The sequence below is a fragment of the Gambusia affinis genome, linkage group LG19 (assembly GCF_019740435.1).
Source record: "Gambusia affinis linkage group LG19, SWU_Gaff_1.0, whole genome shotgun sequence".
In the NCBI taxonomy this organism is placed as follows: Eukaryota; Metazoa; Chordata; class Actinopteri; order Cyprinodontiformes; family Poeciliidae; genus Gambusia; species Gambusia affinis.
The window spans coordinates 3,376,820-3,396,252 of NC_057886.1; the positions used below are offsets into that span (position 1 = coordinate 3,376,820).

At 39.0% G+C, this 19,433-nt stretch overlaps 1 protein-coding gene and 2 long non-coding RNA genes across 5 annotated transcripts; all 3 read left to right on the forward strand.

Annotated features, from left to right (window-relative positions):
- Window positions 1-1,378: 1,378 nt before the first annotated feature.
- Window positions 1,379-1,767, forward strand: LOC122821414. Its single transcript, XR_006369016.1, has 2 exons — window positions 1,379-1,420; window positions 1,600-1,767. It is a non-coding gene; the product is annotated as an uncharacterized LOC122821414 (long non-coding RNA).
- A 4,615-nt stretch (window positions 1,768-6,382) lies between these two features.
- Window positions 6,383-9,213, forward strand: LOC122821412. 2 transcript variants are annotated; one of them, XR_006369014.1, is made up of 4 exons: window positions 6,383-6,976; window positions 7,793-7,899; window positions 8,881-9,001; window positions 9,092-9,213. It is a non-coding gene; the product is annotated as an uncharacterized LOC122821412 (long non-coding RNA). The 2 variants fall into 2 exon arrangements; XR_006369013.1 differs by having other exon boundaries at window positions 8,881-8,988.
- A 1,620-nt stretch (window positions 9,214-10,833) lies between these two features.
- On the forward strand, window positions 10,834-14,601 carry LOC122821396. 2 transcript variants are annotated; one of them, XM_044099270.1, is made up of 8 exons: window positions 10,834-10,927; window positions 11,114-11,145; window positions 11,445-11,710; window positions 11,878-13,734; window positions 13,821-13,904; window positions 14,042-14,164; window positions 14,283-14,342; window positions 14,444-14,601. In XM_044099270.1, exons 3-8 carry the CDS (start codon window positions 11,452-11,454, stop codon window positions 14,455-14,457), a joined length of 2,397 nt encoding a protein of 798 aa, XP_043955205.1. In that variant the 5' UTR covers window positions 10,834-10,927; window positions 11,114-11,145; window positions 11,445-11,451; the 3' UTR covers window positions 14,458-14,601. The 2 variants fall into 2 exon arrangements, with proteins under 2 accessions (XP_043955205.1, XP_043955206.1); XM_044099271.1 differs by lacking the exon at window positions 14,042-14,164 and having other exon boundaries at window positions 10,848-10,927.
- Window positions 14,602-19,433: the final 4,832 nt, after the last annotated feature.

Here is a 19,433-nt window from a genome sequence, read left to right on the forward strand (position 1 = left end):
ATTCAGATAGTTTCCTTTTGTTTGTTGTTTTCGGCATTAGCTCACTCTGAAGTCATACGCTCCACTTGTTGTAACATTTCAATTGAAAAAAGAAATGTTTCATTATATCTAATAATTATATCTTGTAAACTATTTATTGTAAATTATTCAAAGTGAATATTTTATATTAAAATTTATTGCTGATTGTTTATGGATATTTGTCTGTTTTGATGGTATTTACACTTTGTAATGTTTGGGTTTTTTGTATGTACCTCACGGGCTGCCGTAATCAATGAGGGCAGGCCTTATAAAGCTGGTCCAATCATTCTGTCAATGAAGGACTTACTCATAAGCCAGAATTTTACTCGTCCAACAGCTTTAAGTCTGTTTCTGCTGTGCAAGACTGATATATTTTTGCTGAACAAAAAAATGGTGAAAATTTCAAGAAGGTGAAAATTTTAGAGGTGAAGGGTTTAATTATTGTTATTTAAGAATCTTGTGAGTGAATCATCTCAAAGTATTCCCTGATGTCAGATTTTTTCTTCTTGCTGGCTCCTTTTCAATCAAGTTTATTTGTGTAGCACATTTCAGCAACGATGCAGTGTCAAAATGTTTTACTTAATAAAAACACATAAATATAAAGTCATAAAATATGCCACAATAAACCATTGAGAAAACTGGTAACAAACATTACATTTTGATGAGTGTCATCATCACAATCATTAATACACATAAACTGTAAAAGGTTCCTTTTATTTCGGCCACTTATGAAGACAAATGCTCCACTCATGCGATCAAGCAGCGGCTCATCACGCTTTTATTTTGAAAACCGACACGCAAAATGAAGCAGTCACGTGACCCATGCAATGCGAGGCCTCGTTTGTTGCCAGTCACGTGGTTTTCAGCAAGACGACACAAGCTTCGAAGCGGGGCTTCATCGGACACGCCCCTTTATTACTCGGTACAAGCCTCGAAGCCTGGCTTCAGATAGCCCATCACTAGGAAAAGTAAAGATAGCTGAGCTGACTTGTCACCGACCGCTTGACTAGTTAAACCTTAAGTGTGACAGGCGATAGCACATGTTTGTCCGCCGATTCTACGGCAAAAATACCTAAACAAAAGTGTACGTTTACGGAGGAATTAAAGAAAAGATTCCCGTGCTTTCGTCAAGGTCGTGATCCCCATGAGGCGGAGTGTTTGACGTGTAAGGCAGGAACTAAGTTGTGTGAAGCTGACACCCCACCCACGTCAAAAAATTCAGCAAATAGTCTGAATGGTTAGTGCTCCGTTTGTGCAGGTTTGTGCCGTTAAAATTTTCGTTTGTGCAGCTTTCGTCTTTGAGATATTAAAAGTTATAATTTTGGCCGATGACGTCACCATCCCCCCATATGCTCCAAAACAAACCAAAGTGCGCTAGTTCGTTAGTGCTCCGTTTGTGCAGGTTTGTGCCGTTGAAATTTTCGTTTGTGCAATTTTGGTTTCTGAGATATTAAAAATTATTTTTTTAGGTCATCTAGAGTTCACCATCCCCCCATATCGCTCCAAAACAAACCAAAGTGGGCTAGTTCTTTAGTGCTCCGTTTGTGCAGGTTTGTGCCGTTGAAATTTTCGTTTGTGCAGCTTTCGTCTTTGAGATATTAAAAGTTATAATTTTGGCCGGTGACGTCACCGTCACCCCATCTTGCGCCAAAACAAACCAAAGTGGGCTACTTCTTTTAATTCTTCAGATTTTCAGCTGTTGTACAATGTGTACCTTTTGTTTTGAACTTCAATAAAGACTTAGAACAAGAAAAAATGTGTCTCATTTCAAGTAATGTTTCAAGATAATGTTTTCTCACGAACGTAGCGTTCTCTCCACAATAATTGAATCCTGCTAATAAAGGACATGCAGCCCTGACTCTAACGTAATGTGTATAACCTGTTCAACTGTGCTTTGATTTCGGAGGTGGTTTGAACAATTATATTCACATTGTTGACGTACTGTCTGCTGATTATGCAGCAAACGTGTAAAAAATATACATTAGCCTATAACGGTTAAAAAAATAGAGGAAAAAAAGTATAATAATAATAATAATAATAATTATATAGCAATAATTATAATAATGTATAATTAAATTGCATTTTCAAAACAGTCACTTTCATGGTTCATTACTTCTCAATTAGGATAGAAACCCTTTGCCTCACACTACAGATATTTGGGTGTGTCAATAGCAAACCATGAGGCACATGCAACTTCATAAAAAAACAAAAAGACAATTACCAGATATTGTCTTACTCTAACTGTATACACGATTTATAATACCTTTTCTACCAAAACATAGCAACATCAATTGCATAAAAACGACACAAATTGTATTCTAGCAGTGTCTGCACACTTAAAATAGTCTTGAATTTAAAAATATCAAGTTGGTTTTCCCAGTTTAATTTCTAACATTTAAGCTAATTAAAAAAAAATATATATATAATATTTGTCAGCAGGAACCCTGGAGACCCACAGATTTTAGAGTAAATTAATAACCTGCATGCAAATCAGTTGGAGTTATGTAACCTCTAATCATCGTCAGTGTTGCTCTTCTGTTTGCTGAGTGTCTGCATGACTGACAATGTTTCACTTCTGATTTCTACATTCTTTTGTAATGTTGTCTTTATAGGAAGAGTTGTAGCTGTTTTTTTTCGGTCAAATTAAGAGTGTTAGTGTTTTGTCCTGAAATCACGATAGAATAGCTACAGTCATAATTGGCTTAAATTGACACAAGCATTTCTCAGCTGTCAAAGTCCCTCTTCTTGGTTGTTGTTAAAATTTCCTCTTTGATCTGGAGGTATTAAGTAGATTCCCCACATAAAATGACCTGCACATAAACAAAGGTTGCACTTTATTTATTTATTTGTCCGTAGCAGCAACACAGTACACAACCTGACAAAAAAAGAATTTTGGAAGACTTTGCAAATACGCATATTTACACTTTGAAACGCTGACTCCGACAGGTTTAAGATGCATGGCACTCCCAACGCTGCTCACCACAGCTGTCCTCCAGTGCTTAAGTTGTTGGGGCTGCGGAGTGATTCAGAAGGGCTACAATTTGTTCCATGTTGTCACATATAAGCCCAGGGAAGGAAATGGTTAGATGGCTCCGATCAGTCTGCTTGGCCAACACTGAACAACTCCAAATATTCCATGATATATGCTTTTAGTGCTAGGAAGACGTTTAATGCCAGGTGGGAGAAAAGTAGAAGGGAGGGAACATGCCTTAGAGCAGACAAGTGGGCAGTGGATTAAATTTATGCGCCGGAAAATCTGCTGAATAATCCACACATACAGTCGATTTTGATCTAATTTGGGTTCATAAAGGTTTCTTATAGTGTGCTTTTCACTCATTCTAAGCATTTTGAGGTTTTTTTTTGCAATATGATAACATTGGCCAAAATATTACAGCTTCATGATATTTTCACAAAATGTCAAAAGGAAAATATATGACATGATGGAATAGCTTTTATTAAAAATGGAATAGAAAAAGGTTGTTTTTGGGGCCTGCCATGCAAAGAGGTGCTATTATTTTTAATAATGACTGAGCAGTTAGACTCTGAGAGTCATTATTAGACTGAGGGCAGCCAGACTAGTTTATTTTGCTAACTTATATTTAGCTAAATATTATTGCTGAGGGGCACAAACAGGCCTTCTGACATACAGATTAAAAATTAAAAAAAAAAAAAAATCTTTTTTGAAAAAAAAAATCAAAAAGGGCACTAGGGGCATCACGGATCAGGCACTCTGCACATGCCTGATTAAACTCTACAAGTGGAGAAGATTAACTGTTTAATAATCTGACTGAATCAAACACATTTTAACAATATTCCTTTCTTGATGAATAACAAATCCTGTAAGTTTGAAAATATTTGCTCATTATTTGTCAAATTTATTTGGGATGAATTATTTCAGCTTCGTGAATTAATCTGCTCCCCTTCATAACATGGGAACAGAGAACAGATATTATTAACTCTGTTTATTTGAATGATAATTATTTTTCCCTAAAATTGATCACTGAGAGAAGCAGGACTGGATCTTCACACATACACACAGATGTTACTCTGTTGAATGAACGAGTTAGCATTAGCTAGCATGTCGTCAATCAGTTTATCACAGAGTAATTTGATTGACGACATGCTAGCTAATGCTAACTCGTTTCATTAAAATGAAAAGCAGCGGGTTAGTACTGATGGCTCATTAAGACAGAACCAAGAGTTAGAATAGTTTATCACAGAGTAATTTATTCTAACTCTTGGTTCTGTCTTAATGAGCCATCAGTAGCTACTAAATGCAGGTGAGTCTATAAATGAGACAACATGCCCCAAACGTCGGATATTAGCTATAAACTAGCGATATTAAAGCCATTTTGTTCGTGGTAACATCAATGAGAGATATATTTACCGATAAACCGAGTTCCGTCAGCATAAAAAAAAAAACAAAAAAAAACCCTAAATACCACGCTGTTCATATTTAGCGAGCAAAGGACAAATAAAATCATTTCTCCCTATTCTTGTCACAATCAGAGGAAAATGAGCTTCCCCTATCACGGCATTTAACAAACAAAACCTTCAGAAATAATAAAAAATGTAACAAAATAAAAAGCAGCGGGTTGAGGCGCTAAAAATAGACCTGACGGCTGCGGGAGTTGCGCGGGGCGAAGAGAAGCGATCTGCGGTGGCTCCACTTGTAAATGATTTAATTATCCCATCTGTAAAAAGTTTAAATATAGTCTGACATGCGCAGTAAAGTGGCTCCTGACAGAACGTGACTTCATACTGAGGATATGACGCTGCTGTGTGGGCGGTTTGATGTCTATGACGTATGGACGGACGTCATAGGTCAGGGTCTTTATTTGCTTTCTTTCGCCCTAAACATCACTTTGCACTCATTCTTCGCAGAACCTGTTGTTTTTGCTAGAGTTGAAAATTACCTTCAACCTGACAAATAATGATTAAAAATAGTCAGAGTTCACCATCCGAGACCCACAACGTCACCGTTTTGGATAGATCGCCCTCATTCATGGAACCAGCCGACAGTGAGCCAAAGTCTAAGACTAAAGGTCTGACAGGAGAGATCAAGAGGTTTTTTAGGAATTTCTTTGCTAGACATTCAGCAAAGGTGGCTCCACTGATAATCCAAGTGGAAGATATAAAAATGTCAGAAGGAGAGGCTTCTCTTTCGGATATTAAAGGATGCGTAGCTCAGCTTGCCAAAGACAACAAGGAAACGACGGCCATGGCAGCTGATATTCCTAAAGAAATCAAGACAACCGCAGAGCTACAGGAAGAGGAGAAAGACCAGTCCGTCTGCAAACCATTGGAAGACAAGTCCCTCTGTGAACCTGAGGAAGACCAGTCCCTCTGCGAACCTGAGGAAGACCAGTCCCTCAGCGAAGCAGAGGAAGACAAGTCCCTCTGCGAACCAGAGGAAGACAAGTCCCTCTGTGAACCTGAGGAAGACAAGTCCCTCTGTGAACCTGAGGAAGACCAGTCCCTCTGTGAACCTGAGGAAGACCAGTCCCTCTGCGAACCTGAGGAAGACCAGTCCCTCTGCGAACCTGAGGAAGACAAGTCCCTCTGTGAACCTGAGGAAGACCAGTCCCTCTGCGAACCTGAGGAAGACCAGTCCCTCAGCGGAGCAGAGAAAGACCAGTCCCTCAGCGGAGCAGAGGAAGACCAGTCCCTCAGCGGAGCAGAGGAAGACCAGTCCCTCAGCGGAGCAGAGGAAGACAAGTCCCTCAGCGGAGCAGAGGAAGACAAGTCCCTCAGCAAAGCAGAGGAAGACCAGTCCCTCAGCGGAGCAGAGGAAGACCAGTCCCTCAGCGGAGCAGAGGAAGACAAGTCCCTCAGCGGAGCAGAGGAAGACAAGTCCCTCAGCGGAGCAGAGGAAGACAAGTCCCTCAGCGGAGCAGAGGAAGACAAGTCCCTCAGCGGAGCAGAGGAAGACAAGTCCCTCAGCAAAGCAGAGGAAGACAAGTCCCTCTGCGAACCTGAGGAAGACCAGTCCCTCTGCGAACCTGAGGAAGACCAGTCCCTCTGCGAACCTGAGGAAGACAAGTCCCTCTGCGAACCTGAGGAAGACCAGTGCCTCAGCGAAACAGAGAAAGACCAGTCCCTCTGCGAACCTGAGGAAGACCAGTCCCTCAGCGGAGCAGAGAAAGACCAGTCCCTCTGCGAACCTGAGGAAGACCAGTCCCTCAGCGGAGCAGAGAAAGACCAGTCCCTCTGCGAACCTGAGGAAGACCAGTCCCTCAGCGGAGCAGAGAAAGACCAGTCCCTCAGCAAAGCAGAGAAAGACCAGTCCCTCAGCGGAGCAGAGGAAGACCAGTCCCTCAGCGGAGCAGAGGAAGACCAGTCCCTCAGCGGAGCAGAGGAAGACAAGTCCCTCAGCAAACCAGAGGAAGACAAGTCCCTCAGCGAAGCAGAGGAAGACCAGTCCCTCAGCGAAGCAGAGGAAGACCTGTCCCTCAGCGAAGCAGAGGAAGATCTGTCCCTCAACGAAGCAGATGAAGACCAGTCTGAGGAGATAATTATGAGAAGGACTGCTGTAAGAAGTCTTGTCAGAGCAGTCATCCAACAGATTGTTGACAAGACAGGAAACAGCCATTACCCTTTATCTCAATATAATTATATCTGTGATCGACTCTTTAAGAAACTCTGGGTTGAAACAAAACCCAGAGTTCTCAAAATGAGCCCAGAAAAAATTACACTCCAGGGGACCTCCATCTTTAAAGACCTGATGAAGGAGTGCAAAAACGTAGAATACATCCTCCTTGTCCTGGAGGCAGGGACCCCAATACTACAACGAAATGTCCTGGTAACGATGGCAAACAGACTGCAGCCGCAGTGGAACCCCTTTAAGTCAGTGAGAAAGGCTTTCAGGGAAGTGGTACAAAACCTGCGAGAAAACCTACACAGGCTTATCATTTGTAAATGAGTTACAGCCAAATGTAAAGCCTGAAACTCAGGAAAAGTTAGTATAGTTATTGTTTGTAAATGAGTTTTAGTAGTTATTTAGTAGTTAGATCATTTTATACATGTTCATTTTTAGTAGTTAGGTCATTTTATACTTGTTCATTTTTAGTAGTTAGGTCATTTTATACATGTTCATTTGTAGTAGTTAGGTCATTTTATACTTGTTCATTTTCAGTAGTTAGGTCATTTTATACTTGTTCATTTTTAGTAGTTAAGTCATTTTATACTTGTTCATTTTTAGTAGTTAGGTCATTTTATACATGTTCATTTGTAGTAGTTAGGTCATTTTATACATGTTCATTTGTAGTAGTTAGGTCATTTTATACTTGTTCATTTTTAGTAGTTAGGTCATTTTATACTTGTTCATTTTTAGTAGTTAGGTCAGTCCTCCATTTTAGTAGTTAGGTCATTTTATACTTGTTCATTTTTAGTAGTTAGGTCATTTTATACTTGTTCATTTTTAGTAGTTAGGTCATTTTATACATGTTCATTTGTAGTAGTTAGGTCATTTTATACTTGTTCATTTTTAGTAGTTAGGTCATTTTATACTTGTTCATTTTTAGTAGTTAAGTCATTTTATACTTGTTCATTTTTAGTAGTTAGGTCATTTTATACTTGTTCATGTTTAGCAGTTAGAAACCCAGAGTAAAGAGTGTCTCATTTTGCTAAAACATCTTCCTCAACATCTGTGCAGTGAATCCTGTAGGACTGGTTTTATTTCTGGTCCTCCAGAAACGCAATGTGGCAGCTTTCGTACAGCGTAGTTCAGTTTTTCAGTCCGTCTTCCTTTAACTTCAGATCGTCTTCTCTCCAGGGACTCATCCCAGATGTTTCTCCCAGTTCTCCCAGTTCCCATCTCCTCTCCCTGCATGAACATCATGGCGTAAACGTTTCCACCTGAGACTCTTTCCAGGTTCCAAGGTGAAGCCAAGGTCAACTGATTTAGTTTTGCTCTGAATACCTGGACGTCTGCTGGAGTCATTTCCAGGTTATTCATGGACATCATTCACTCTTTTTGATGTTTTGTCCTCAGAAATTTTCTAGTTTTTAATGCTGCTGAAATATGACATACTGATCATTACAGATACAATATTAGCCAACTGTAACCATTCAAGTGCATAATGTTCACATGTATAACAAGTTGATATTAATTGATCAGTTTGTCAGGTTATCTGCTGAGAAACCATTCAGACAACAACGGCTTTAAAAACACGACAAGTATTTCCAATCAACTGTCTTAAAATATTATTAGATCTGCTTCAGGCAGCTAATGCAAGCAGCTAAAGGAATGTCTTATCATTGTATTAAAATGATTTGAACTAGAAATCTACAGATCAGGCTTTTCCTGGCTGATATGAGCATCTGCTTTTCCCATTTAGACTCCAATCTGCCAATTTCAATTCATGATCTTTACACCATTTAATGCTAAAACTGAATAGTCCAGTATTGACAATGCTGCTGAAATATGACATACTGATCATTACAGATACAATATTGCCAACTGTAACCATTCAAGTGCATAATGTTCACATGTATAACAAGTTGATATTAATTGATCAGTTTGTCAGGTTATCTGCTGAGAAAACCATTCAGACAACAACGGCTTTAAAAACACGACAAGTATTTCCAATCAACTGTCTTAAAATATTATTGATCTGCTTCAGGCAGCCGTCAAGCAGCTAAAGGAATGTCTGGTCGCTCCACTTTCTTTATCATTGTATTAAAATGATTTGAACTAGAAATCTACAGATCAGGCTTTTCCTGGCTGATATGAGCATCTGCTTTTCCCATTTAGACTCCAATCTGCCAATTTCAATTCATGATCTTTACACCATTTAATGCTAAAAACTGAATAGTCCAGTATTGACAATCCTGCCCTGTTTCCTGTCCTTTTTCTGACAGGAGTGGCGCATGCTGTGACTTTCTGCGGCTGCAGCTTATCCTCTTCACCGTTTTCTTTGTTGGCCGTTCTGAGTTAGCACTTTACATGATCGCACCTGATTGCAACAAGTAGTTATTCGAGGTTTCTGGAACAATTTGCGCACTCTTGCCCAAGCATAGACATTAAGACAACTTATTTAGTTCCTCTTTTTCCTGACTTTTCTATGTAAAGCCCAGAGATGGCTGTCCATGAGAACTCCTGCAGATCAGCAGTTTCTGAAGCACCCAGACCAGCATGACTGGCACCAACACAACAACGCATTTGACGTCACTTAAATTCCAACACATTCTCACACCCGACTCGTCATATATTGACGAGTTGGGACGCCGTCTGACCATGCGTCACATATTGACGCGAAGGGTATACCCTTCGCGTCAATATGTGACGACTTGGGCAGGTTCCTTCACCGTAAAATTTTGATTTATTTTGACGATTTTTGAAGGTCGCATGTTTTACATGGATTATTTACTTGGTCCTCGCAAAACACTGCCGTTCAAAACCCAAAAGTCATCATCTTAATGCCTAAATGTACAAGGATGCTGCTATTTAATTACTGGATTTGCATATGTCATTGAACTGGTCTACCTAATAAAGTGGCCAGTTAATGTGTGCATCTATTTCATCTGCACAAACCTGCACAAACGGAGCACTAACGAACTAGCGCACTTTGGTTTGTTTTGGAGCGATATGGGGGGATGGTGACGTCATCGGCCAAAATTATAACTTTTAATATCTCAAAGACGAAAGCTGCACAAACGAAAATTTCAACGGCACAAACCTGCACAAACGGAGCACTAACGAACTAGCCCACTTTGGTTTGTTTTGGAGCGATATGGGGGTATGGTGAACTCTAGATGACCTAAAAAATAACTTTTAATATCTCAGAAACCAAAACTGCACAAACGAAAATTTTAACGGCACAAACCTGCACAAACGGAGCACTAACCATTCAGACTATTTGCTGAATTTTTTGACGTGGGTGGGGTGTCAGCTTCACACAGCTCAGGAACTAATGTGTCTGTTGCAAATAAAGGTGCCAACGACCTGCAAGTGCACGTGAATTCAGCAAAGCACGCGAAAGCAGCCAGAGGCGAAAGCTCTTCGGCTAAAGTCACAGATTTCTTTGTGACAAAGTCAGACAGTGCAGCCGTCACTGCAGCAGAAGGCAGCTTTGCTTTCCATACTGTTAAGCAGTATAAGGTCAGTAACGAGACACTATATATATATACATATATATACATATATATATACGTATATATATACATATGCATATATATACATATATATATACGTATATATATACATATACATATATATATACATATACATATATATACATATATATATATATATATATATATATATATACATATACACGTATATATATATATATATATATATATATATATATATATATATATATATATATATATATATATATATATATATATATACATATATATATATATATATATATATATATAACGCCCCCTCCATTACTCGACACACGCCTCGAAGCCTCGGCACATCACGTAACATCACTACTCTAAGAGTTGCAGGACACCGGCCCTCCAGGACCAAGAGTGCCCACCCCTGATATAGTATCTTCAGCTGTTTACTGTTAAGGTTTCTTTATGAAAATTTAGAGGTGCAAAGATAAGCTCTTTCTTTTTTTTTTTCCTTTTTTTTTTGGCCATGAGGCAAAAGTGCTTTTTTTTCTATGGGAAATGACTCGGCATTGCAACAAAACACGACCACTGATGTAATTCTGACAAATATCTACTCATCAGAAAAGTCTTTGCTTTATAGCTCGGCTAGACTCGCCATCTAGTGTTAGAATTGCAGAATGCATCCCTGTGATGCGACCCTCTGATTGGCTTCAGCATTTTCAGCTGATCCTAACTGCCGAGTTGGCTGATTACGGTACTTATTGTCAGGTGTGTCAGCTGTGATGTTTCACTGACTGTCTGCACTGCAAGTGTTTACTTTTGTCTGGCTTTCAGCAAGGTAGAGGAATTCTTTCTTTTTGTTCATATTACTGTTTTTTTTTTTTTTTTAGTTTATATTTTATATTGGTGTCAGATCTCTGAGGAGGGTTTTACTATGAAGTCAGTTTATGTTTGCTAAATGGGCTGGTATAAACCTGATTCAAGCTTGGTTGTTTTAAAATGTTTCTTTTTTTTTTCCTCCCAGGAGTATTCTTCTTTGCTTTGAGACCTTGTTGGGTATGTAATGATGATCAGGGGTCTCAAACTCCAGTCCTCAAGGGCCACTGTCCTGTAACTTTTAGATGTGTCTCTGCTGCACCACCTGAATAGAATGAGGTCATTAAGGTTCTGGAGAACTGATCTACACCAGGAGGAGGTCATGAAGACATTTCATTCCATTGTTTTGTACCTGTGGCACATCTAAAACCTGAAGGACTGGAGTTTGAGACCCCTGCTCTAGATGATGGATGATGAAATTTATTTTTCATTTGCTAGAACAGTGTTTCACAACTAACTCCACTTTCCTAATCCTGCAGTCTGAATATGGCAGCGATTAACAAACCGCTTCCAGCTCATTGTGAACTTGATGGAAGGAACCCCAGCAGTGGTGTGGCATCCTTTGCACAGCAGGATCCATGTCCACACGGCACTGCTCAGGATCTGGGATTTCCCCCACATGGCCAACATCCCATCTTTGCTTGTCCTGTCTTCTACATTCCTGCACCACCTCCACCCTCTCTACTTCAATACCAGTGGCCGATGCCATTCTCCTATAACCCCTTTGCTGGCTTCCCAAGCATGGGTGAGTAATGAGTTCTTGTTTTAGCAAGAGTGAGTGGTTTAGAAGTTAGATTTAGTCTCAGATTTACATAAATGATCCTAACCCATGAATTTCAAAAGCTACTTTATTTCTTCTATTTTACAGCAAAATATTTTTGTGGATAAAAACTAATGTTTTTTATCTTCTAGGCTATGGCATGATTGCACCCCCTCCCCCATTACCCCAACCCCCTTGCATGGAGGCTCCAGGATATATTCTCCCTCACCCTCATGTTCAACCAGTTGACTACAGGCGCTTGCACCACCCACAGTTACACACTCAAGTTGCACCCCATCAGAATCCTAATCAGATGCGAAGAATTCGCCCAAATCATTTTATCCCTGTAAGAGAAACTGTGAATTCTGAAGTTCAAACTGAGCCTGCACAAAAAGGCATGCATGGGTATGATAGGGGCTCAGATTCTGGCAGAGGAAGTCATTCAAATTCTCCATGCTCCCCAGCCTTAAGTTCCCCCAAGCAAGCCTTAACTGAGCTGGCAGTCTGCAAGTTGCCCAGCAGAGAAGAAAAAGACTCGCAAGTGAATGAACCCTTCACAAGAACCACTGTCATAACAGACTTTCACAAACAACCTGTTCCATCAACTGCTGTTGAATCATCTGGAAGCACAAGGCAAGACACACAAATTAATGCTGACCAGGAGCCCAACCCTGACTCGCTTTCTGAAGATGGGGATTACAGTATGAGGACAATGTCTCCAGAAGGTTTACTTCCAGCGTCTAGCTCGCTTCAGAAAGACGATGCTGTCCTTAAAGAAAGGCACATCTCTGCTCCTGAAATTTTGATGAACTTGGGCGGTGGAACACCACAAACAGCACTGCTGAAAACGACGGATGTGGAGTTGTCCCATACTGATATTTGGACATCTTCTCAGCATGATGTTGAGCTCAACAAACCTTTATCCCACAATTGCAGTGAAACAAATATTGGTTCTGTTAATGGACTTGGCACTGGTATTAATGAAGGTATGGCAAGTTCAAAAGTTGGTGAAATGCTCTTCGGAAGCCTTCGACTCCCTTATTCTACAATTGATGCATTCCTAGAGTCTAGTACACACGAGGAGCCTGAAGAAGTAAGCTTTTCAGAAAGACATTCATTAACCTTCATAGATGATGTGCAAAATTTCTCCTCCAACAACTCTAAAACTGAGGTGCAAGAAAATTACGGTGGGATGTATCTACACAAGATCTCAGATGATGTACCTCATATGTCTCCTAGTAGCTATCAGGTGAGGAGAAAATCCAATGACTCCATTTGGTCTGTGGAGTCTCTGCCTGTCTATGTCCCTAATAGAGAGTGGTTGTTACAAAATGGCATGTTAGAACTTAACGATAATGAAGAGACAGAGGAAGCTGAAAATGTTGGCCTCTCCAACCAAAATGACAACCTCATGAATGAAGAAAAGAGAGGGCACAGCTTGTCAACCTGTGTCTCTGTTCAAGTACCAGAAAGTTGTCTTTGTTCCAGTATCCAAGAAGAGGAGCATAGTCCTGTGAGAGAGACGGGAACAGAAAATAAATGGGATTTATCTGAATCTATAAAACCAGAACAAAGTCAAAACTTGCTTCACTCCAAAAAGAATGTTTTGTCTCCTTCCTCAGCTCTTCCAAGAAAAGCCGCATCTACTCTGACTGAAAGGGATGAGACTGAAAATAGGTCTTCTGAACCTGAGGCTGGTCAAAGCCCAAACCAGAACACCCTGATTAATGAGCTGCAGCAAAAAAGCCTTTCATTCTCTAAAGAAACATCCCTTGATTCTGCAGCAGAGGAAATTTCCTCATCAGCCATCCAGCTGATTTCCCAGTATGCAGTGGACGTCAAAGATGATGAAGTTCTGATTGTAGTTCAAACTGTAGCTGAAGTGTCTCCATCAAAGGGAACGTTGGTGGACTGTGGTGTCCAATGTAATGTATTCCATGAGCAATTTTGTTTATGTGGGGAACTGAAGAATACTGAAACAAACAGAAGACATCATTTTAAATCTTCAGGTAGTGCTTTTCTTATTTTGTAATTAAGGTTTGCTTTGATTTATCTGTAAAATACTGATTACTGAAACTTGAGTGTTGTCTTGTAGATATAAAAAAAGCAATTGATGGCAGAACTGGACAGCAGAGAAGGAAGAATGGACAATGGAGGCAATGGAGGGGCACAGGTCAAGGTAATGCATCCTCATTTGGTTCAATCAGGTGTAATATGTTCCTCATAATCTTACAAATATCAGTCATAGCACAGTTGTTCAATCAAAAGTACTTATGTGTTGTAAATTGTACTGTTGTGTGTATTCATTCTTTGTAGATGACTCTTTGAAGAAGAGCTACGTTTGTACAGCAGGACTGCACTCTAAGTTCACCCTTATTAAGAGGATGCTCAGGGTTCATTATCTTCATATTATAAAGTTTAGTCTCCAGAAAAGCCAAGGTACAACCAGCTTTATCAACTCGTTCAACATTAAATTTTTTTTAAGTGGATTACGTCCCTTTAAATGGACAGAAGGTTTTGCTCCTTGATATGCTTTTGAACCGTCTTTATCCCACAGAGCGACAGTTTAACCACCTGGAAGCTCAAAGTGGATACTGTAGAGGAGGGAAAACAAAAGGTGAGGATCTTATTTGCTTTTCTCTGGGTTGTTTGACATGTAGATGTTTCTTGACATCTGTATTTGATAGTGAGGACTTGTTTAATATTTTGCTTTTGCAGGCGGAAGAAACTGACAGTATTAACTGACCGGCCTCAAGAAAAAATGGTTTTTAAAATGGTTTGGTCAAACTTGAATTGTAACATATTTTTGTACCTTTCTACTGGGTGTGTTTTGCTGTATATTAAGTAAATAAAATTGAAATAAAGAATTCTTTGCATCACTGTCTCTAGAGGTTTCACATTTGTCACCAGAACCTTCTTTATCAGGTTGTTGAGCTTTTTTTTTAGGTTCATTTGCTTTGATGCTGCCACTGAGATATTTATATTCTACTACCTCCACTTCTCTCATGATGAAAATAAGGTTTTATCTAACTCTGTTTGCTTCCTGCTTTGTCTTTGGGACATTGGGTTTGTTGAGGCAAGTGCATAATGGTGCATGAGCTACAATGACTATTTTAACAGAATAAAGCAGTTAAGACATTTATAGGAAGCGGATGTGCAAATTAATGTGGACCAAAGCACAAGGTTTTGCATGTCTGCCTTAAAGTAAAAATCTCCAATAAATGGATATTTAGAGGTTGACAGCTTATGTTCTTGGGTTGGAAAAATCTTTTTAGCAACACAGTTCATAAACATTTGGGTACAAATGTTTGTTTTCAAATAAAGTCCTAGATATGATCTAACTAAGGTGTGGTTATTAAAAGCCAAATACATTTTTACCATATTGTAAAAGCATTTTAATTTGTTTCCACCTGCATGAACTGTCTGCTGATGAGTTATATTTCTACCACTCAGAATGCAGTTGGGTTCTGCATAAAATCTATGGGGCTGTAAATTGCTCTGGGCCACACTTTGGACATCTCTGCTGTACAGTAGAAGACTATTGACATTTTGGTATGAAGTCCATTTTTTGGTTGATCTTATTTAAGATGCATTTTAACTGCATACTGATATCTGAAGTTTGTATATCAAATCATCATTACAGTTACTTGAGGTCTATATTGTCATTCTTGTATCTTAATGTACTTAATATTGATTAATTATCCTACAGACATAATTTATTTCTCAATACCAAGATTTATTTTCAGTCATTATACCTGTATTTCATTGAAGGATGTAAGGACGTAAGCTTCAGATCAGTTTGTGATTTTAGGTACAGTCAGGAACACGTCGATAACAGCAGACAAAGGAAAGGGTCAAGGAGACATGAAAAGAGGATCTTTGGGCCAGAACCTGTTTTATAAAAGTTCCATACTGCAGCATTTTTAGAAGCAAGTACTTGCTTTTACTCAAGTAAAAATCTTGAGTGGTACATTTACTTTTACTAGAGCACATCTTTGTCTGTTTATTTGTAATTGTGCTTGTATACAGTGTTTGAGCACTTCTCTATCACTGTTAGTACGTACACCAGTACAGCAGGGAACGCTGCCGAACACAATTTGAAGAGGTGCAACTATTGTTATCTGGAAGACTTTTAAAAAAATACAATTACAAACTCCTATAAGATTTTTCTCTTCAGCTTCACACACCACAAATAATTTTGCACCAAAAATACTTTCACACTAAATGTCAAAATTCATTAGTTGCTGTGGTGTGATTGGCTGATTTGCATTGTAACAATGTTTCACTCATTAAAACACATTCAGCACCTCAACATCCACGATATCAGATCTGGAATATCAGTAGGCTACTGGAAGTTATCTTCACAACATTTAAAGATAAGTTAGAATAACCAGGAAAGTAAAGAAAAATGCCCTATTAAGAACTAGACATACAAGTCTTAATCACAGATTATATTTGATAATCAACCATTAAAACACATTTTACAGTTTTTTTTCCAAAGTACAATGATGTAAGAGATTATGTTTTGGTCACCTTTGCAGGATAAACAAACATTCACAGTGTGTAACCATCTGTCTTTACATTTTCAAGACAAACCAGATTGATCAAAAGAAAATTATTTTTTCTTTTCTTGCTTAATCTTCAGTTACACACTGCAGTCCAATAGGAGGCGGTAATCCACCTTCAAAGTGGTTTGCCAACCGCCAATAAATTACAAGAAGAAGTTGTTTATAAGCTGACAGTGGATCCGTCTATGTCTATGATGATGAAAAGAGGGGGAAAGGAAAGATTGGTGCCCTGGTGGACATCGGAATGTACTGAGATAATCAAGACACAAAATAAAGCTTTCAAATTATTTAAATAAATAAATTAATAAATCACAACTTCCAGTATCTGAATGAATACAAGAAATTTCAAGCAAATGTAAGAAGAATTATTAAAAATGCAAAAAGAGATTATTGGAGTTTTTGTAATTCAGTAGGGAGACGGATATTTGAAGGTCATGGTAATAATTAAAAGGATGAATGGGATTAAATTTTAGTGACAGGATATCCAATATTAAATGATAGAGAAATAACAGCAACTACTGACAGACAAAAGACAAAAATGTTGATAAATACTTTTGTTAAAATTCATAGTTCTGAAAATATTAGTAAAGAAGGGGAAAAAAAGGAAGAGAAAAGACAATTTTAGAGAAGAATTTGTTACAGCAAATGGGAGATACAAATGATTAATTGAATATGTTGTTTACAATAACAGAACTGAATAAAAAATATAAGTTATCAGCTCCAGGAAAAGATCAAATTTGTTATGTTAAGTGAATATTTTATTAGAAATATATAATCAGGGCTGCACAGTGGTGCAGTTGGTAGAGCTGTTGCCTTGCAGCAAGAAGGTCCTGGGTTCGATTCCCGGTCCGGGGTCTTTCTGCATGGAGTTTGTATGTTCTACTTGTGAATGGTGGGTTCTCTCCGGGTTCCTCCCACAGTCCAAAAACATGACTGTCAGGTTAATTGGTCTCTCTAAATTCTCCCTAGGTGTGAGTGTGTGTGTGAATTGTTGTTTGTCCTGTCTGTTTTCTGTGTTGCCCTGCCATATAAAATGCGTCCAAATGTCCCATATAAAATGCGCCCTGTTACGACCCATGTAGGCGTGGCCAGATCATAACATAAGGGATCCATCCTCTTCAGATCCTAAGCAGCCAAACACACGAAGTTGAACATTTTATAATTATATTTATTTTAAAGAAATGTATATTTTCAATTGAAATGTTACAACAAGTGGAGCGTATGACTTCAGAGTGAGCTAATGCCAAAAACAACAAACAAAAGGAAACTATCTGAATATTAACCAACTTACCTAATTGAAAGTAAAAAAACCAAATGAAAAAAACTTACCTCCCTAACTAAGAAAAACATGAGAAAACTAAGAAAACAGAAATGGCAGCTCACTCCCTTACAAAAAAAATCCCATGAAAATCACATGTGATCACATGTGGAAATCTGTGAATCACATGTGGAAATGTGTGATTCACATGTGAATAGATGGGATCACATGTGAATCACATGTGATTTTACCACAAAACGTTCCAAAATCACACGTATTCATGTGCTTTCACATGTGATTCACATCATTCACATGTGAAATTTGTGTGAACCACATGTGATCACATGTGAAAGTCACATGTGATCCACATGTGATCACATGGGATTTTCATGGGATTTTTTTGTAAGGGGAAACTCACACAGTCACTGTGACCGAGAGCAGAAATGGAGCAGAATCAGCTGGACCCAGAAACTTTCTCCTGTTCCATCTGTCTGGATCTACTGAAGGATACGGTGACGATTCCCTGTGGTCAAAGCTACTGTATGATCCTCTTCTTCCCAGTGGGACGAAGAGGATCAGAAGGGAATCCACAGCTGCCCTCAGTGCAGGGAGACATTCACACCGAGGCCTGTGCTAAAGAAGAACACCATGCTAGCAGCTCTAGTGGAGCAGCTGAAGAAGAGCTCAGAGACAAACTACAGGACGTCCTGAGAGACAAATGGACAAACATCTCACTGATGGTCACTGAGGTGGATGTTCTACTGTCAGAACCAGAACCAAAGACCAGAGCTGGGTTCTTGAAATATTCATGTGAAATTACAATGCAGAGCAGAATATCCAGAGAGATTACCAATCTGAATCTGATGGTTTCCTTCCTTCTCCCATTTCTCCTTGACATATAATCTATCGTCTCCCTCCAGATTTTGTAACTCGTAACACATTTTGTTTTGTTATTTTTGACTTTTATTCAAACAATTCCTTGACATAGTCCACACTTATGTGTTTTTACATTGTAACATAATAAAAACACAACTTTCAAACATACATAGTCCAGAACTCCCCTTTCTACCTCCCTTCTTATAATATCATAGAAAATCAGGGCCGTTGCTCCAGGTATAGATTTACAGAAGACCTTCTTTTATTATGAATGTCTTTCCACAACCTCAAGGTTGCTGTTAGATCTTCCACCAGACTGACAGTCCTCAGTCTCTGAACCCATTGTTCTAGGGTAGGTGAATGTGGTTTCAGCCAGTTCGCAGTGATCAACTTGTGAGCAATCAGCACCAGGGCTCGCAGCATATATTTTGTATTGGTGTCTTGCATCAGAAGATTAACATCCTCTAGAACCACTCTATAGATTTCCAAGGTAATATTCAGGTTTAGTATTTTTCCTATTTCCCTTTTTATCATCTCCCAATAGCCTTTCACCTTTGGGCATTCTCAGAATATGTGGGAAAAATCTTCTATCTGTCCAAACTTCCTCCAGCAGAGTTCACTGGCCTTACTATCATAGCTGGCTATCATTATCGGCGTTCTAAAAAATCTAATTCGTATTTTCCAACTAAACTCTCTCCAGTTTGGACTACTCAGGCATTTATGCCATTTACCCCAAGTCTCTTCCCACTCTGTATCCTCTATCACCATGTTTAGTTCCAGTTCCCATTTATTCTTGACGTCTAGAGTCGTCTCGTCTTGGTCGATTCGTAATCTCTGGTTTAGAGCTGAGATCATCTTTTGAAGATCTTTTTGGTTCTCCACCACATCAATCCAGTATTGTTCAAAATCTGTCGGTTTCTCTTTTAATTTGTCTGTTTCTTTGTGTTTTTGAAGGTAATGTCTAATCTGAAAAAATCTGAAAAGATCCGTGTTAGCGATGTTATAT

Coding starts and splice junctions, on each gene's coding strand:
- LOC122821396 (XM_044099270.1), top strand. CDS start 11,452: ATGGCAGCGATTAACAAACCGCTTCCAGCTCATTGTGAACTTGATGGA. Junction 11,711..11,877: donor TGCTGGCTTCCCAAGCATGG/GTGAGTAATGAG, acceptor TTTATCTTCTAG/GCTATGGCATGATTGCACCC. Junction 13,735..13,820: donor ACATCATTTTAAATCTTCAG/GTAGTGCTTTTC, acceptor GTTGTCTTGTAG/ATATAAAAAAAGCAATTGAT.